Source organism: Limanda limanda, chromosome 16, assembly GCF_963576545.1.
Source record: "Limanda limanda chromosome 16, fLimLim1.1, whole genome shotgun sequence".
NCBI lineage: Eukaryota > Metazoa > Chordata > Actinopteri > Pleuronectiformes > Pleuronectidae > Limanda > Limanda limanda.
The window spans coordinates 15,426,246-15,444,788 of NC_083651.1; the positions used below are offsets into that span (position 1 = coordinate 15,426,246).

General features: G+C 40.9%; 2 protein-coding genes across 2 annotated transcripts in view; one reads left to right on the forward strand and one right to left on the reverse strand.

The window, feature by feature from the left end:
- Positions 1–11,853, reverse strand: part of uggt2 (UDP-glucose glycoprotein glucosyltransferase 2) — a 36,477-nt gene extending 24,624 nt beyond the window's left edge. Inside the window, exons 1-22 of the mRNA XM_061087958.1 lie at positions 11,792–11,853; positions 11,242–11,396; positions 10,144–10,226; positions 9,896–10,026; positions 8,365–8,477; positions 8,060–8,237; positions 7,322–7,418; positions 7,174–7,243; positions 6,954–7,054; positions 6,649–6,748; positions 6,185–6,245; positions 5,817–5,908; positions 5,494–5,644; positions 4,429–4,548; positions 4,061–4,146; positions 3,794–3,929; positions 3,094–3,225; positions 2,835–2,999; positions 2,102–2,225; positions 1,916–2,014; positions 948–1,042; positions 275–481 (exon numbers count right to left, since the gene is read on the reverse strand). Coding sequence (XP_060943941.1) covers positions 275–481; positions 948–1,042; positions 1,916–2,014; positions 2,102–2,225; positions 2,835–2,999; positions 3,094–3,225; positions 3,794–3,929; positions 4,061–4,146; positions 4,429–4,548; positions 5,494–5,644; positions 5,817–5,908; positions 6,185–6,245; positions 6,649–6,748; positions 6,954–7,054; positions 7,174–7,243; positions 7,322–7,418; positions 8,060–8,237; positions 8,365–8,477; positions 9,896–10,026; positions 10,144–10,226; positions 11,242–11,366 — 2,466 coding nt within the window. The 5' untranslated portion in view covers positions 11,367–11,396; positions 11,792–11,853. The remainder of the gene's footprint in view (positions 1–274; positions 482–947; positions 1,043–1,915; positions 2,015–2,101; positions 2,226–2,834; positions 3,000–3,093; positions 3,226–3,793; positions 3,930–4,060; positions 4,147–4,428; positions 4,549–5,493; positions 5,645–5,816; positions 5,909–6,184; positions 6,246–6,648; positions 6,749–6,953; positions 7,055–7,173; positions 7,244–7,321; positions 7,419–8,059; positions 8,238–8,364; positions 8,478–9,895; positions 10,027–10,143; positions 10,227–11,241; positions 11,397–11,791) is intronic.
- A 2,962-nt stretch (positions 11,854–14,815) lies between these two features.
- hs6st3b (heparan sulfate 6-O-sulfotransferase 3b) overlaps positions 14,816–18,543 on the forward strand; it is a 56,307-nt gene continuing 52,579 nt past the window's right edge. The window contains exon 1 of the mRNA XM_061089118.1: positions 14,816–15,360. Within this exon, the coding sequence (XP_060945101.1) occupies positions 14,816–15,360 (545 nt within the window). The remainder of the gene's footprint in view (positions 15,361–18,543) is intronic.

Sequence of the window (18,543 nt, forward strand, 5' to 3'; positions counted from 1 at the left end):
TTAACTGCTAATCTAAACACACTTCAGCAGACAGGAGAAATTCCCCACTTGTACAAATTTACTTCATGTAAATATCATGTCAAAATATCTTCAGCAAATAATTGCCAAGCTGTTCCTGACTCTCAGTTCTACAGTTCCTTCAGGTGATGGCAAGAGATATAAAAGGGTCCCATTTATTATTGAAACATAAAAGAAATGCAAATGAAATGTTTGGAATCTGACGTGACCAAAAAAAGAAAAAATACAGAACAGCATTTCTTAATCCCTTCTTTACCTGCATCAGTAAGTCCTTCATCTTGCTCCCCTGCTGGAGGAGCCGGCTGCTTTCCTCTTTCAGGAGCTTTTGCACAAACTCGACTGTAGCCTTATTCTTCTGGGTGAGGAAGGAGGCCCAGATAGCCCTGTACAGCACAGTGTTATCTTCAGTGGGCTTTCCGCTGGGGTTATCTATCACCCCCACTCTCACTCCACGGCTGGCCTTCTGCTTGCACACACACACACACACACACACACACACACACACACACACACACACACACACACACACAAACGGCAGTGATATAATTCACACATATATATCACATATTCTCATATTTCAAGAAAATGCAGGTTTGACTGAGGCAGAGAGGAAAGAGTATTGAGTGCTTTACAGTTATAGTTTCTCGAATTTCACTTGATATACCAAAAAATAAACGTTTTCCTCCATCACAAGCAGAAAATATTTGCTTTCTGTGTAACAACCAAGTAATATGTATTTACAGAGAATATTCACTTTGAAAGATATCTGTATGGATGATTTCTGAGAAAGCACAGAGGAGGAGAAAAATATCCTTTCCAGGGTAACTTTACCAATCCTTCCAAATTTAAATGGCTTGTTATATAATTACAAGATTACACAAGCTAAGTCATGAGAGGACAGAATGGGGAGAAGTGGTGACAATACTCACCACATGTTTCAGAGCATTGAGTAACAGCTTTCTTCCTGAGACCGTGTCAAAATCTCCAGCTATCCACATGGTCACAGCACTCATCCCATCCTCATCTAAGACAGAAGAGCAAAAACTATTTAATACATCAATTACATAGAGTACAAATCACACTGCTCTCAATGTAAGCATTCTATTATAACCAGTGACTGGAGGACTATGGTTAAAAAAGCTGCTACCCTGCAGATGGTTGAAGCTTCCTAGATATTAAGGTGTACTCAATACTGAATATATAATCAAAACAAGAGTGGAGGGCAAATGTATTTTTGAGCTCCAATGTCAACTTTAATTCTCATGTAGATTTTGGAGAGTCCTCACCCTGGTTACACACTGACAATCAGATGAAAGTAGGAAGCAAAATGTGGGGCAGACGTTACAGTGAATATTCAATTAGAGTGTAAGAGGTAAAAGAGAATGCGACATCTGGCAGAAAAGGGATGAGGATATTACAGGAGAGCTATGCCACCAGTCATTGTTATAATACCTTCCTTTTAACAGTCAGAATAGCTGCTGGCCAGCTAGTCCACAGAGGAGGGATGGCAATCAGCCACCTCAGCCTCAATGAGACACCTACACTCTGGGTCTGAGCTTTAAAATGCAGCTCTTATGGCCATTTAGACTGCTGGCTGAACGCCAGACAGCAGGCCCAGTAAATATCTTGTTGGAGGCAGAACATGTCTGCCTTAACAAAGGTCAATTTCACACTTTAATAGATCAGTAAAGCAATGCAGGATTCATTTTCCGTTTTTTATTCAGCCCAACAAGCAATTGCACAATAGCTGTTCCACTTTAGAGGACAGGATGCAAATGCTTGACCAAGTTATTTATACTGTTGCAAGTCACGTGTAACTGGAAATGACACGGTGAGCACTCCTCTGTAATGGTGTTCATTGGAAAAGCAAGGCATGAAATTTCAGGAAATAGCTTACCGTTATTTCTAAAGTACTTCATTCTCTTAGCCACCACAGCTGTTTGGTCTCTGCCTTCCAGGAATGAAAACATAGTTGTGTCCTCCCAATCGTCCACAACTACAAAGCAAGAGAGGAGAAGTTAAAAACGTGCAAGGCATACACTAAATCCGCACTAGATGGTGTACGACGACTACTGCAGGTCACCTGGCGTGGAAGTGAAGTCGAGGTACTTTCGGTCGGTGCTCAGAATGAGAGGGTTCATCCTCGGAACCACATTGGCCTGCTCCATTAGATAGTCCACCACATCTGAGCCCTCAGATAGCTGACCCTGTAGGCCAGGGAGAAAAAGGAATAGAGTTACAATGCTTAGGACATCAATCCACCGGGATGAATTGGATCTTGTAAATGCCTTATATCAGAACAGTTAACATTGTAAACGTATCTATGAAAACAATAATGTGGAGGGATATTAAAGTGCTTACTGTCCTGCTATCTTGCAAATCTAGCAGAAAGAAAAGTTGGCTATTGATCAATTACTTATTATGCTTTTAATTATTTACCACATTACCACACACAGTATCAGCTGAGCCTATATCCTATACTCGGCTGCTGCAATGAACCAGAGATCATTAAAATTTCATCAAAATCTACATTTGATACTTCACAGAACACAGCCATGAAATATACTGCATATGCTTCTGTATTTATCAAAGAGCGTCAATGGTAACTACTTTCTGATCCACCGAACAGGAACCCCCGGCTAGTATGTGAAATATTTCTTGTGTGCATGCTATAAGAACAAACAAACTGCTAGAGTTCCTAAGTTTGTTTACCCAGACTCGTGCATGTGTATTATATAAATGTTTCTACATTGTACAAAAACAAACTCTGGAAGGGAGAAGATGAGTGCCTCCCTAAGCATAAAGGTGTGTCGTACCATAAAGGCAGCTCTCTGGAAAGCGGTGGTCGTGTCCATTATGCGCTGCAGGAGGATAGTCTCCAGCTCATCTGGGTCCATCTCATCAGAGCTCAGAGGGACTCCGTTAAATAAACCCAGAGGTAGAGCACCCAGGCCGCTCTTTTTGTAGAAGAGGGCACCTTCCTGAAGCAAAGAAAACATGAAATCAACCATTAAGTCCTAATTATCAATTCCAATGAAAACAAAGACAAAAGAATAAACAATTTAAATAACTTACGTTTCTTTTGTAATCATACTCAGATTCTAAACCTAGAATCCTCTCAGCATTGGCGCTAGGAAATTTTCTCTTCATGTAGGAAGAGATAGTATCGACAGATAGCGACTTCCCGACATCTACTTGGTTGTACATCTGCAAGAGATCAGAGAGTGGAATGAGATTTAACCATTTATAAGTTCTGTTCCAAGAGCTGATCCCAGGAGAAAAATCCCACTGACTCATGTAATCCAATAATAGGATGACACAGGGTACAATTTAACAACTGACTTCTGAGGCACAAGGAGATATGAGCGAACGTGGGGTGAGCATCATCATGCTTTCAAACATGTTCTCCAATGCTAATCTTATCTGGACATTGAGTGAAGGAGATGTATGTTGTGTCGATTACACGTCATCACGTCACTGGAGTGTAACCAGAAGAATTCAAGCATTCAAGAGTAAAGAAGAAGGGTCAACGCAGCAGCCTTTCTCATCAATTCCTGCCCCCTATATGCTCTACCCAGCCGCAACCCCCCCCCCCCCCCCCCCCCCACTATAACCAACCAAGTATTCCACACAAACAGTCTCCTGTCTGTTTGAAAGGGCAACTCCGGTCGATATCTGGACCTGATTCTCAAGAGTTAAAATGAGAAAACAGCTTTCGTTATTCTTCAATAAGTGCTCGCTAAAAAAAACAGATTTATATATGTGATTTACTTACCGAGACCATGGACATCAGAGCCTGGGATAAATCATACTCGTCTGCAATGTAATTCAGCAGTCGGTAGAATCCAACCCCTGCATCTGAGAAGCCATCAATCTCGTCCTTGGTGTTGACAACAAACACAAATCCAATTCTGTAAGAAAGGGGGACAAAAACAAGTATTCAATTTGCAGGTGGAATGAGAATCACTACCTGGTAAAGATATAAATACAGAGAGTTGATCACATAAACAGCTGTGGAGATGTGAGAAATAACAGCACCGACCTCAGGGGGATCTTATGCTTATAGAAAAGCTCGGCTAGTTTCACCAGTTCGACACTTTCTTCTTGTACGGGATCCAGGAACAGCACCTAACAACAAAGGTATAATCAGAGAGACGACAGAACAGTACACCCGGTCTCAGACAGCCTTGATAATCAAAACCCATCTGAAGCATCCCAAATGTATTCTGAATGCTCATTTATGTTATGTATAAGAGGTGTTATGATGGTAAATGAACCAAAACCTGACAAAAGGTATCTAATAGAATCAGGCATATCCAAAGAGTTTCAAAGGGCTCCGCTGATTCAACATAACAAGTCCACTACAATGAGCAGCGTCCTTAATTCCTATATCTCCTGCTGTCAACTCACCAGGTTGAAGAAATTGCGTCGGATCTGCCGGATCACGCCAGGAAAGGTGGCTCTGAGCAGTTCCTGTATACCTGTTGGCCAGCTGCGGTACATTGGGTCATTCTCTATGTCATTTATCCACTGGAAAGTAAAGAAAAACTATGTTAGTCAACAGCTCTACAAAGAATTGACATTTTTGCCATTTGCAATGTTAAAAAAAGAAGAAAATCCATATGTGGTGGTACAAGTTGATTTTGTGGTGGACTACCACAAATAAATCAATGTATGGGAAACACTGAGAAGAATACAAATATATTTGGTTCATGATGAAACTGTGGTCAGCGGAGGAGGAAGCCTTTAAAAGCTGTAGGTGCAGTAGTTAGCGCTGTCGCCTCAGAGAAAGAAGGTTTCCAGTTCGAAACCCAGCTTGACTGGAGCCTTAGGTTGATTGGAGACATCTAGATTGACTGAAGGTGTGAAATGTGAGATTGAATGGTATTTCTCTGTGTGTAGGCATTACGCTGGAGGCCTGTTCAGGGTGTACACCTCTCCAGCATCAAAGGATAAGCAGTATAAATGATGGATGGAAGAAAGTAGAAGGCGTATGGAATTAACTAAAATATATTTTAACTAGAGTAACCAGCCTGCTCAGTAGACATCAGTATGATGTTGTATCACTGTACAATTTTATGGAAGGACATATATTGCAAGCTGATGTGTATACATTTAACATTTTCACTTGTTATAAAGCTATTATATACTGTCTTCTCTCTCCTTCATTGTCTCTCTCTCTCTCTCAGACACTTATATTTTACATATTATAGATAGTACATCGTCTCTGGAGGGAGAGATGAAAGTTGAAATTACATGAATTTTAAAATGGCCACAGGGGCTAAAATGAACTTGCCAGTTTTTAATTTGATTGCTTAACTTCCAAGTTAATAATAGGGGTTTCTGGTAGGCTCGAGACAGTGGCAATAGCCTGTTAATCCACTAATTCACATCCTGGTGCAAGTACACAATGAAGAAAAAACATCTTCAGTATTGATCTAGGCCAGATGAATAATTCTTCTTGACATAACTCACCATTATGGCTGGATGTCTGATATCTAAGGCGTAGTTGTCATCCACAGCATTCACAGGTAACTTCAAAAGCTTGCCCTGATGTTCTCCCTTTATGCCGAGGTTATGAAGCCCCTCCAAAACCCTGGCCTCTCCTCTGAGGATGTCCAAAATGCTGCAAAATTAAGACCACAGGTTATTTCCTAAACAAATATTAGCTGTGCAGCAGTGGCTTTGAAATGCAGCCACCTCTGATCTTGCTGTAAAGGGATTACTGAGCTGATGAAGGTTTTTTGGGGGGGGGGGGCTGGGAGGCAGACGGCTGGCCCCTCCTGCTGGGTTTCTACCTGAAAGGGTTGTGGACGTCCAGATCAATGTGCAGTCCATTGATGAAGAGCTCCCCATCTCCCGGGTGAACACCAACGGTCTCACTGAGATGCTGAAAGAACAAACTCAAAGTGTTAATCGAATGCCAAGGCCCTTTTATGTCTGATCTCTCTACAAGAAAGAATTTGCACGGAGACTGCAGCAGGAAGCATAAAACACAGAGAATAAGAGAAAAGCCAGAATAAAATGTTGCGTTTGACGTTGTTAGTGGATTTATTTCAGATTAGAAACACATTCTCTAATACAAAACGTATGCAGTGGTTAAGGGATGTTAGAGAAAGAAAACCTCCGGCACTTTCATGTGGGAATGCTGCTTATGATATCCTACCTTTTGGTTCTCCTCAATTTCTTTTCTCATTTCCTGCTTTACGGCCACTCTTGTCAGTGATCTGTGGGAACAGTAAAACATGTCCAGTCACCATCAGCTTTTACCATATCCCCAGCCGGCTGTAAAATGCCAGTTTTAATCTCCAAAAACCTGTGGGCTTCAAGATGGTACATTTGCAGTCAATTCCCTGTATACACACAACTCTTACTCAGCGCTTTTTGGTGTTATTACAAGCTGCCTGAGCCAAAATAAGCGGGCATCAAAAACGGCTGATTAGATCTGTGCAATAGAAGTATTTATTGTGGAAGTAAAAAAGCACATTTCCTGTGCAATTAAATAATAGCATTTGCTGGGGATGGTTCACACATTTAAACACAGAGTAGGGCTAAAAAAATTTTTTGAAACAGCACAGAATGTGTGCGCCACTCAGGCAGATCGAGAGAAAAAAAGATGGATTTACTTACCTAGCTTTGCTTGGAAAATTCTGACTGAGGTCTCGCAGGAGCTTCAAAGCCTCATGCTTTGGCACAGACAAGATTCTGTCAGCTGCTTGGAAACTTAGATCTGTAGAGATCATGAGACAAAATCAAATGTGCATATATGTGCATACACATATATAAATATTGTTTACACAACATGAATCTACACAAGGCAACAAAGGTAACTAAATTAAATGAGATGCCACAATAGGGTAATCATATAATAACCATGTATATTGATGAACAGTTTTTCTTACAATAACTGAATATATGAAATAAAGAATTGATACCTTGCATCTCCCACACTTTGAGGGGGGCCATGTCATTGGTGCTCTCCAGAAGATGTTTGCGAAGCTCAACGAGTTCTTCCTGCAGTTCTGGATGAGATTTCCTTAGAGGAGGTTAAATAAGAGATTACATTTCGATTATAAGGCTAATTATTTCTTAATAAAGTCTCACACAGGACAGGATGCACTGCAGAAATAAGCCTGTTATGGTTAAGCTGCTTACTTTAATGATCCAAAAAAAAATCCTTGTACATCGTTTTCCTCCTCCTCTGTGTTTAAAGATGTCTTTGGATCTATAAAGCAAAAGATGTGTGTTTCATTTCTTTGGACACAGTGAGGTCCAGCCAACATTCGATTAGTCAACTACTGACCTTTTACTTTGGTGTCATCCACAGCTTTGTATTCTGTGCTTTTGATAGCCAGCTCAACACTGTAGCCTGATAAAAGCATCTTTTGAGGTTTAGGAACCTGCAGCAGTGAGAAGCACAGTGATTGATTAAATGCAAACAAAGCAGAGGTTTATTTACATGTACCAGACGTCGATTACAAACAATTATCAACTGAGATCCACCCAAGAAGAGACGTTTTCAGTCAATATCTATATATACTACATGGCCAAAATTATAGGTTACAAATTGGTGGGTTCAACTGTTTCAGCCGCGCCCATTGCTAACAAGCTGAACTCATGAAAACAGACAGTTTTCATTGACAACCATGTGCATCACAATGAGTCTAAAATGTTGACACATAAATTCAACCTACAAATTTCAATTAAGCTCTCTCACCATGAAACCTTCCGACATAACATTGTCTCTGTTGGAATGTGGTTTTATAAAAAGCTGCTTGTCAGGCAGACTAACTCTGTCAAAGAGGGTCACTTTCTGATGGGTCATACATGACCTGGAGGTCAGAGGTTCCAAAACCCTGATCTATAAAAAGATCAAATCATGGAGGTCTAAATTTAAATATAACTTTTATTAGGCTTTACTTCTCAGAGGGATAAAAATAATCATCGGGTCATATCAATAAATAACTTATCCACTGAAACGTCTGTCAGTGTAATCTTTGGGACATCACTTCAAATTGGCTGTAATATCATTGCTACTCACCGCTACAAAATGCCGCAGCACATACATGAGTGTGCCCTCTCGGGCTTTCTCGGAGAGCGCATTATGAAAAGACATGAACTTCTTGGTTCCAATCTCAGCATAGAGGATCACAACTGGCACATCGGTTTTATTGAGTCCAGGATATGTGTGATCACTCTTGTACAAAAATGGCTTTGGCCTGAAAACATTTAGAAAGGAAAAAAATCACCACAGGTTAATTACTGTCAGTGAAATAAGATTTATAACAAGTTTATTATGCAAACTAAATGTTAGGACGTCTACTAAAGCAAGACTGTATATGTTACCTGCCTGCAGCGGCCTTCAGGAGCTTCTTGATGTCCTTGGTGCTGCAGCTAAGTTGTCCATGGATGGAGACAAAGGCAGGACAAGCCTCAGGTGGAGGTTCATCATTGGCTATCTGTTAAGGGCAGGAGGGAGAGAAATGTTTTCTAACTCACTGTCTACAGACATGATGCTTATGCTGCCAGGATCTGGTGGTTTTGTTCTCATAAACGGCTACACACATCAAAATGCATGTGACCACAGAGATGCGATTCAGTTTGCATAAAAGACAAATGCATCATGGCAAGTCTTTAATTACAAAAGTCCAGCACTGCCACCATCCCACTCTTTAACATGGGCCAAAGTTAATCAGTTAAATCCGAAACCTGATTGATTTATTCTCAGTACTCTCCAGCAATCATCACACCGATTTACATTGTGTGGCACAAAACTTAATTTCAACCCGCAAAAAGGCCATTACTCACTCAAATATTTAACACATTTTCAAATGAGGGAAATTCATCATCGCAGTGCATCACTGTCAAAAAAATGAGGTTTCTCCTTATCACTGCTGAAACCGACACAATCAAAAGACTCAGAAGTTGTGGACAGGAAGCACATAAATTATATGAAGCTACTAAACATAAAGTCAAATTTAGTCAAGGACAAACTAAGAACAATCTCATGTCAAATAAAAAGCTTACATTCATTTTTACAGGTTTCCAAGCATGTACTTGTATTATTGTTCTTAAATTATGTCTTTAACAGTAATATAAAATATACATTAAAGATAAATGTCTCAGCACAATATATTAATCTACAGTAAATCAGGAAGTATTACAAAAATCCAGAATGTAAGTAACTTCCACAACCATGCTTTTCCTAACAACACAGATTTTAACGTCTCATATTTGTCCACTGTGGGAAACTGTGGGCCCCTGAGGTTATGGATTGAAAATAAGCATTGATTCTCTGTCCTCCTCTCCCTGCCTCCAAACCATCCTGTGTTTTTAAGACCACTCTCTCCCTGGTATGAGCAGGATGTCGCCCTCTCCTATATCTACAGGGTCCATCCATATTCTAGAATTGTGGTACCTAAAACTGCAGTATGAAGGATTTTGAGAAACCTGTTAGCTACATATGACAACGTGAAGTAAGCTAAACTAAAAAGTCTGAAAGTCACATTCATTCGTTTTGAATAATGAGCATGTAAATGAAGGCATCTGAGAGTAATCCAAAGGGAACCATGGATGACTCTGCCTGTCACTGAATAAATGATAGATAATTATCTTTACACATTCTGAAAGAAACCACAGAGACACCCAAGCATTGCTGTGAGAAAATAAGTTATTGATGCGGCGTACTCAACACAGCGGTCCGACTATAATTATCGTCATTAACGGCTGTGCCCCAAAGTGGTCGAGAGAAAACCTAAAGTAAGGCCTGCGGAGCAACCTGGCTTGAGACAATATAATCATCCGTAACAAGAGATGGAGAATTGATCTTCTCCTGTATTCTGAGGCTGTTTGTAAGAAGATTTTAATCATAACATACCTGCTGGGAAGCATGAACAGCTGGTGAGTGAGACCGTAGAGCCACAGCAAACTTGAGAAGATTCACCTGAAGATCAGTGAGGAACTGGCCAGCCTTCTTTATGACCAAGTTATAGTAGGAGCGCACAGACTCTGCAAGGCACATCAACATTTGTAATAGTGAGGCTTTTTAGAAGAACACCTCTTGTGGTGCAAAATTATATATAATTTGTAAGCATACGCCTGAAGTCTTGGTTTCAAAAAACATACCTCCTTGCTTGTAGACGGTGAGTTCTTTCACGGTGTCGACAAACTGCCAGAATTTGTCATTCCCGTCTTCTGCAATAAATTCGCTGCAATTGAGAAAATGATGGTATTAGTCAGCATAAGAAATTAACTGACTGCTCGATCACATAATCATTTTAGATTCTCTAGCAAAGGTTCTGCCCATCTTGTCTCCAGTGTTGTCGGCTCCATAGTGTCTATGTGAAGTACCACACTGACCTTTCAACAGGGTTTGTGAAGGATCCATCAAGAATAATTTAGGACTTTTTTAAGACCATAATGAATGAAATTGCGGACGTGGGCCAAGTACAACAAATTGGAAGGAAAATCAGAGTCCCGGAATCACCTACACTTCCCCTTAATTGAAGTTATGCTTAAGTAGCCTACTCAAGAATAACCCTTGAAAGGTCCATATTATCTCACACACTACAGACAGAGACAACAGGCATCCATCTTTCCCACAGTCAAACTGACTGTACCAAGACAGATTCTGACCAAGGTGGTGGTAGATTACCAGTTCCATGTTGATCTTATTTGTTGTTGTATGCTTATATTTGTTCCATTGAGAAAGAACAATAACAAAATGTGCACGGCACAGAAACATTTCTTGTTAAAAGAGAACTTGCTCCAAAGCACAACAGAAGAAATGTTAAATGAACTTTAACATGATTAATACCTGAATATATCGAAGACCTAGTACAAAATATTTAATAATACAAATGTATTTACACTGCACTTTTCAAAAACAAGTTTGTAAAGTGCTGCATCAACATAGAAACAGACAAGATTAAATACACAAAGACACAATAAATCTAGGTGAAATAGATTTAAACATATCTCAGTCAATTTAAACATTCAGATTGCTGAATTTTAGACTTTTTAAGACCCGGCCAAACCCTGTGCATATCATTTGTTGATGACTTGAATTGTATAATACTAGAAACACGGATAAGTAGATTCTGATAATAACTTCTAAATGAAACAGCAGCACCTCTTTCCAGAAACAATATCGTTATTTCTCTGGCTATTCCCTTACATAGATCTCAAGTTTCCATCGGAGCTACATTGAACAGGTGATGTTACCTTGTCTCCAGGAGGAAAGGCGTCATGCTCCACTTGGCTCTCAGGCTGGCAGTGACTCCTTTGGGTGCCCCGGTGACATGATGTATGTTCAGCAGCAGCAGTGACAGCACGATCACAGTCCTCATGATGTCCAGGGGGGGCGACGTGTCACGAACCTGCGGGCAGAAGGAGCGCACCGGGGGGGTCAGCACGGCTCCTCTGAGCCCTTTAAGAGCCAGTGCCACGTAGTAACCGGGACTTATTGTCAGAAAGACACAACACTGCTGCACAATGTCGCACAGGTCAACATGTGTGTAAAGAAAAATAACGTGCAACTATTTAGAAACCTCACAAATTCAACGTTGCTAAAGAAGCTGCGGGAGGAAAACACGTCGAGAAGACAAGACGGACGCGATTAACGTTGAGTAGCGTTCAGATCAAAGTTAACTTTATCCCTGAATGAAAACCTTACGACACGCTAGCGGGATTTAACCCGAGCACATACCGCTTGTGTTGAATAACATTGTGAGTAGTAGCACATAGAAAGTTTCCAATAATATATATCACTCACCACAAACTGATGGTAGGCGCTTACATACAAAGCCAAAGCTCCAAGTAGGTATTTTGGGAAAGCTAACTGGCTAACCGGTGCAGCTAGCAAGCTGCCAGGGCATCAGGGTGGCTGAGGCTGCCCGCTCCTAAAGTCTGAAAGAAACTCACAGTGAAAAACAACGCATTGTGTGTAATTGTTTTCATGTAGAATTTTTAACACAATTTTTGCGTTCAGAGTTAGAATAAACGTGTGTCAAATTAAATAAAACGTGATGCTACAGTGGGATTTTAATCAGGCACAGCGTTAGACGGCTAAAGAGACAGAATCTGTAGTGACTGTGTCTCAAAGAATGAAATGTTTAGTTTCTCAACTTTTGTAACAAACTGCCAATTAGTATTTAAACGATTTAAATCTACACATAAAATGTATCTATTATAACTAACACATGGTATAAAAAAAATAAATCAGTGTCATTACTAATGGTTGTGGTTGTTTTGATTAATTCAGAATCCCTTCAAAAAATTGTTGTGCCACTAAAACAGATTAGATTTTTTATTTTTTTTCCACTGGTCCACCTTATATTGTTAGGGATTACAATTCCAGACTAACATTTATATCTCATGTACATTAAAAATATGGATGTTTCGAATGAACCTCAGTAACAGACTGATCTTCTATTGTGGATGATATACAGGGAGGAAAGGCTTCTTTTTATTCAACAAACAATAGAAATGTGGTTTTAAAGGGTATCTTACACGCTTTCAGCATCAATTTTATCAGGTGCCTTTTCATTCTGATTTAATTTGTTTAGTTTGTTATTAGGACGAAAATCTGATTTAATGTGTAGATTGGTCGTTTTGATGTGATGAATTTGTGCTGAGATTTCATACGTAGACCCGTCTTTGATCATTCATGATTTGAATCCATGAATCTATAATGAACTGGTTTGAGCCTCTGCATTCATCATTTTATCTTTCTGATCTCAAACAGTTCACCTTAAAGACTTCCAGTAGGCTTGTTTTGAATATTATGTAAGATTTAATATTAATATTATTGAATGGAGTTACTCACTCCACTAGCTTGTAAAATGTTTGCACGATTTTTACTCCACTCTTTTCATATTCTCAGGTTTCATGAAGTCACAGATAAGGTAACATGAGTTTTACTATGAGCTTTTGTCAAGACGTAGACCATGATGGGGAATTTTGTCCTTATTCAAACGTGACAGTCAAGTATAAAGGAAGTCATGTGCTTTAGACTTAGAAAAGTTCCTTATAGTAAATTTTAAGATTTGTGATATTTGGCTTGACTTTCTTAAAGTTGGTGAATTTCTGCAAAACACATTTTGAAAAGCATTATCTAAATCAACTATTGCAGAAGATGTAAGGATAACAACCCTATTTTTTATGACTACCTGGCAACCAAAGCAAATATTCACTTCTTTGTGACTGCAAGCAACTGTCTTTTAAAGCTTTTCTGTTAAAGAAATAAGACAGTTTCAATACCGAAATAATCCTTGATGACATTCTCAGGTTCTTTTTCTGCATAGTTCCTCCCATCTGCAGATGGCATTTCTGTGGCTTGAGTTGTACTTCCCCCAGGGAACTAACACTCCTGTATAAAATGGGTGGGCTGTCCATTTAATCCCAATTTTGGCATAATTTCAAAGGTTCGAGGTTCTGCTACATTTCTCCATTTCATGTTTTGGCAGTTGGCCACTGGTGACATTTTAAATACTAATGAACTCATAGCACATGCAGCATTGGCCATAGTGCTTAATTAAATCCAAGATTAGGAGACTTAATGAAAGAGGAATACTAATTAGGATACTAAATTACACAAAATTTAAATAAAAACATTTGGATTGTTGGATGGATAGATAATAGGTAGGTGGATAGACGGAGAGATAGATAGATAAAAAAGATAGATAGATAGATAGATAGATAGATAGATAGATAGATAGATAGATAGATAGATAGATAGATAGATAGATAGATAGATAGATAGATAGATAGATAGATAGATAGATAGATAGATAGATAGATAGATAGATAGATAGATAGATTATTCTTTTATTATGACTTCATGCTGCAGAAGTAGCGGCTGATTCACTTTTAATTGCTTTTCCTAACACTACTGCGTTTTCAGCAGAAACTGGTCATTATTGGAGTATTAAATAAGTCTGTACTCTTAAAACTGGCAGGCGTGCCGGCTGTAATCAGAGGGCAGTGCTTTCTCTTTAATCACCAGAGGTCACACTCGAACGAATGCGCCTCAACGAGAAAAAAAAAAAAGAAAAGTTGCAGCCGGATTTAGTATTTATAAGTGCTTAAATCTCTGTGTTGTCTCAGTTCAGTGTCACTTGCTGGCTTTGCTGCGTGTTAAACGAGATTACGGGCTAGACGGGATATGGGATGTGTGTGGCGGGGGCTTTTCGCACCCCCCCCCCCCCCCCCCCCCCCACAACCACCAGCAGCACGATGAGAGCATGTAACGCACACAGCCTGGTCGGTCGGATGGGATGCAGCATCCTCTCCCAGTCGCTGCTTCAGTCTGCCCCGGCGGCCAGAGGATGCTGATGTGCAGGATGCTGCCGGATCCAGCCCGTCACCAGACGAGCCGTGCGACGTCTCTGCAGGAATGAGTCCGAATCCTGCTGCCGCTGCGATCTAAAACAAAAAACTATTCGTGAGAAAAAAACTCCTCTTTATTGCATCAATTTTCAACTTGACACCGGAGCATGGGAGTCGTCTGCACGGACGCGCGTCCACACCGGCTGCAGAAGTTGGACAGACAAATATTGTCAGCGGCATGAATGTGGACTTTGGACAAGATTTACAGCGCAGTGCAGAAGAGCAGAGCAAATAGGCGGACCCGTGGCTTTTATGCGCAGATTATGTGTCTCTGGATATTTCATGAACATGATGCACTTAAATAAAATGCACCTTTAATGTGCCCTGAGGCATGGAGGGGTATTGATCCAGAGGAGAAATGCACGCTTCTGATTCACAGTAATGGAATGAAGACACTCTCCTCGATACAATGGATGAGAGATCCAGTAAGCTCATGTTGGTTCCCATCCTGGCGGTGCTGTTTGTTATGATTGGTTACCAGTACATATGTCCCGCAGGCAGCAATTCGTGCCACTTCAAGCCCGGGGAGAAGCTGAAGGGGGTGAGCCTGCTCTCCAGCCCGGACCAGGACACAGATGATTTCTACCGGGACCAGGACCTGGAGGACGACAGCCCCGCCAGGCTGCCCTCCAAATTCAACTTCACAGAGCGGGACCTGGACAGACACGTGGAGTTCAACATAAAGGGGGACGACGTGATCGCATTCCTGCACATCCAGAAGACCGGGGGCACCACTTTCGGGAGGCACCTGGTGAGGAATATTCGCCTGGAGCAGCCGTGCGACTGCAAGCCGGGCCAGAAGAAGTGCACCTGTCACCGGCCGGGCAGAGACGAGTCCTGGCTCTTCTCCCGGTTCTCCACAGGCTGGAGCTGCGGGCTGCACGCAGACTGGACCGAGCTGACCAACTGTGTGCCCGTCATCATGGACAAGAAGGAGGCCCAGAGGAACAAGAGGTACAGAGTGTGTGTGTGTGTATGTGTGTGTGGTGTCAGGGTATGATTCATGTTGAGTAAATCTGTTTAAACAACATTATGGGGACCTGTCTTCCCTCTGGGACAAAAAAAAAGTGTCCCCATAAACCATTAAATGCTAGGGTTTTAAGGGTGAGTTAAGTTTACTCAAAAGCAAAGAGCAAGGATGTGGGTAGGGTTAGGTTAGGGTTTAGACAAGTAGTAACTATGGTTAAGGTTAGTCTCCAGGAAATCAATGTAAGTAAATATAACGTCCTCCAAAGTAATGGATACACAACTCTGTGTGTGTGTGTGTGTGTGTGAGAGAGTGTGTGTGTGTGTGTGTGGTCCAGGTATTAGTCATGTTGAGTAAATCTTTTTAAACTATAAAATATTTAAACAAAGACACATTAACCCTAAGTTAAGGTTAGGTTAAGAGTTTTTGACAAGACGTAAGGTTAGAGTAGGTGTCCAGGAAACCACTGTTAGTAAATATAACGTCCTTCAAAGTCATGGTGAGTCGGAATCTCTGTATGTGTGTGTGTTTGTGTGTCTGTGTGTGGTGTCCGAGTATGATTCATGTGGAGTGAATCTGTTTAAACTATTAAATATTTAAACAAAGACACATTTACCCTAAGTTAAGGTTAGGTTAAGAGTTTTTGACAAGACGTAAGGTTAGAGTAGGTGTCCAGGAAATCACTGTAAGTAAATATATCGCCTTCAAAGTCATGGTGAGTCGGTCTGTCTGTATGTGTGTGTGTTTGTGTGTCTGTGTGAGGTGTCCGAGTATGATTCATGTGGAGTAAATCTGTTTAAACTATTAAATATTTAAACAAAGACACATTGACCCTAAGTTAAGGTTAGGTTAAGAGTTTTTAACAAGACTTAAGGTTAGTGTAAGTGTCCAGGAAATCACTGTAAGTAAGTATAACGTCCTTCAAAGTCATGGTGAGTCGATATGTCTGTATGTGTGTGTGTTTGTGTGTCTGTGTGTGTGGTGTCTGGGTATGAATCATGTTGAGTAAATCTGTTTAAACAACATTGTGGGGACCTGTCTTCCCTCTGGGTTAAAAAAAGAGTCCCCATAAACCATTAAATGCTAGGGTTTTAAGGGTGAGCAAAGTTTACTCAAAAGCAAAGAGCAAGGATATTGGTAGGGTTAGGTTAGGGTTTAGACAAGTAGTAACTATGGTTAAGGTAAGTCTCCAGGAAATCAATGTAAGTAAATATAATGTCCTCCAAAGTAATGGATACACAATTGTTTGTGTGTGTGTGTGTGTGTGTGTGTGTGGTCCAAGTAGTGGCCCAGTCACATTATACGGGCAAAAATTATGTTTTGGTTGAGGTTAGGCTGCCGTAACTATAGTTAACGTTTGAGTAAGTCTACAGGAAATCAATGCAAGTCATGGTAATTTCCTCTAAAGTCACTGTGGTCCCCACACTGTACTCCCAGGGTCACAGATCTGTAATACTCATGATTTGTGGCCCCAAAACCACGGGGGCCCCTTGATTCATTCCACATGTAACTTTGACCCTGTTCACACCTGGTGTTAAAATGCATCCTTAACCTCTAATCCAGACTTCCATCTTGAGCCCTGAAGTGAGCGGCGATGGAATATGGCCCAGGATGCAATGGGTGCTCACTCACAATCTCCATCGGAAGAGATTTATATTGTAGTTAAGTAATAAAGTGTGGAATAATAGAGCCGTTACTTTCTATCAGCAGTCTATATCAGTGACTACTGTAAGTTTCCACAAACAGATACTGTAAAACAACACCCAGCATTGGGTTCTTTACATTTGCATTGCACTGTGCATCACACAGTGTTAGAAAACACCAAAACAGCATTCCGGATAACCTTTTCCTTTGCTCGACCATCATATAAATCACCCATGTTTGTCCTTTGTGCTCACATCAGCCCTTCACACACAGTGAACTTGTTCCTTCCCAGCTGCTGCTGTTATTCCCCCTGACTGTGTCATTTACCAATAGTTCAGAGCCGTCTACAGAACTCACCTTTCATGGAAGAAATTACACGGTTCAAATGTTCCACAACCCTGTGGTGATTTCATTGTCGCTGGATCAAAGCTCTGATTGCAGCTATTGAAAATGGCCAGAAAACTTTTTAGTCTCTACCATCGCACCACATTCAGACTCGATATTTGATGCCGCATCATCTCAGGAGTTTGACTTATTGCAAGATGATGAAGTTATCTGAGAGGAAAAGCAAAGAACCACTTCATGTGTAATGCATTAGCTGTTTTTCCGCAGTAATTTCAGATGGAAATACATTTCATTGCATGCATTGTATACAGTTCGTGCATGTCCTCACTCAGCAGAGTGGATGTATGCACTTTTCAATGCAGTGATTGTTTTTGGAGTCGCTAACTTTAAATAGCATCACATCTGTCCATGAATCCAAATGTTAAACATCTATCAGTCGGTTATGAATCCTCAAAGCTTCTCTCACAAGGCACACGCTGCATTTTTGAACATCGAACAATTGCCTTCTCTGTTTGGAAAAATACAATCGTACACTGAAGTACAACAGCACATGATTTATTTCTGCTGTGCCAAGTATTTCCTTTACTCTGGAAAGTGCTCACTGGATGTGACAGCTCTTCATTTCACAGCTGCAGCATCTATTCTGCACTTACCGTCCCCTCGCCCCTTGTTCTTTAGTGGGCTCCCGCTGCATCTATTCTGAGATGATTCTGCCTCGACCATGACTGTTGGCAGACGCACCCGTTGGACCCCTCGCTAAGCATCCACTGCACGCGGCACCATTCCTAAGAGGGATGACTAAAAGCATTATGCAAATTTCATCTTCATCATCATTTTCTGTATAAGCGCTTGCCTTAATTAAAATATACTAAATGATATAAGGCCAAAGTAATAAAACTCCTTTGCACGGCAAAATACATACTTTGTAATGAAAACTAAAATAATCCACTTCTAGAAAAATCTTTATGCCACCTAAGGGTGCAATGGGGAATACCAATCATACATCAATGCCAAATTCAGATGGCATGCCCTTGTTATCTGGTTGAAAGGCTCTCAGATTGAGTGGCTGTCTTTTCTGCAGTCTCAGCCCTTCACCTTGCCAGCTCCTGAGGTGGCACCGAGAGGTGGAGGTGGAGGTGGGGCGTGGCGGGCTGCGATGGCTCTGCCTGCGTGGCACTGTA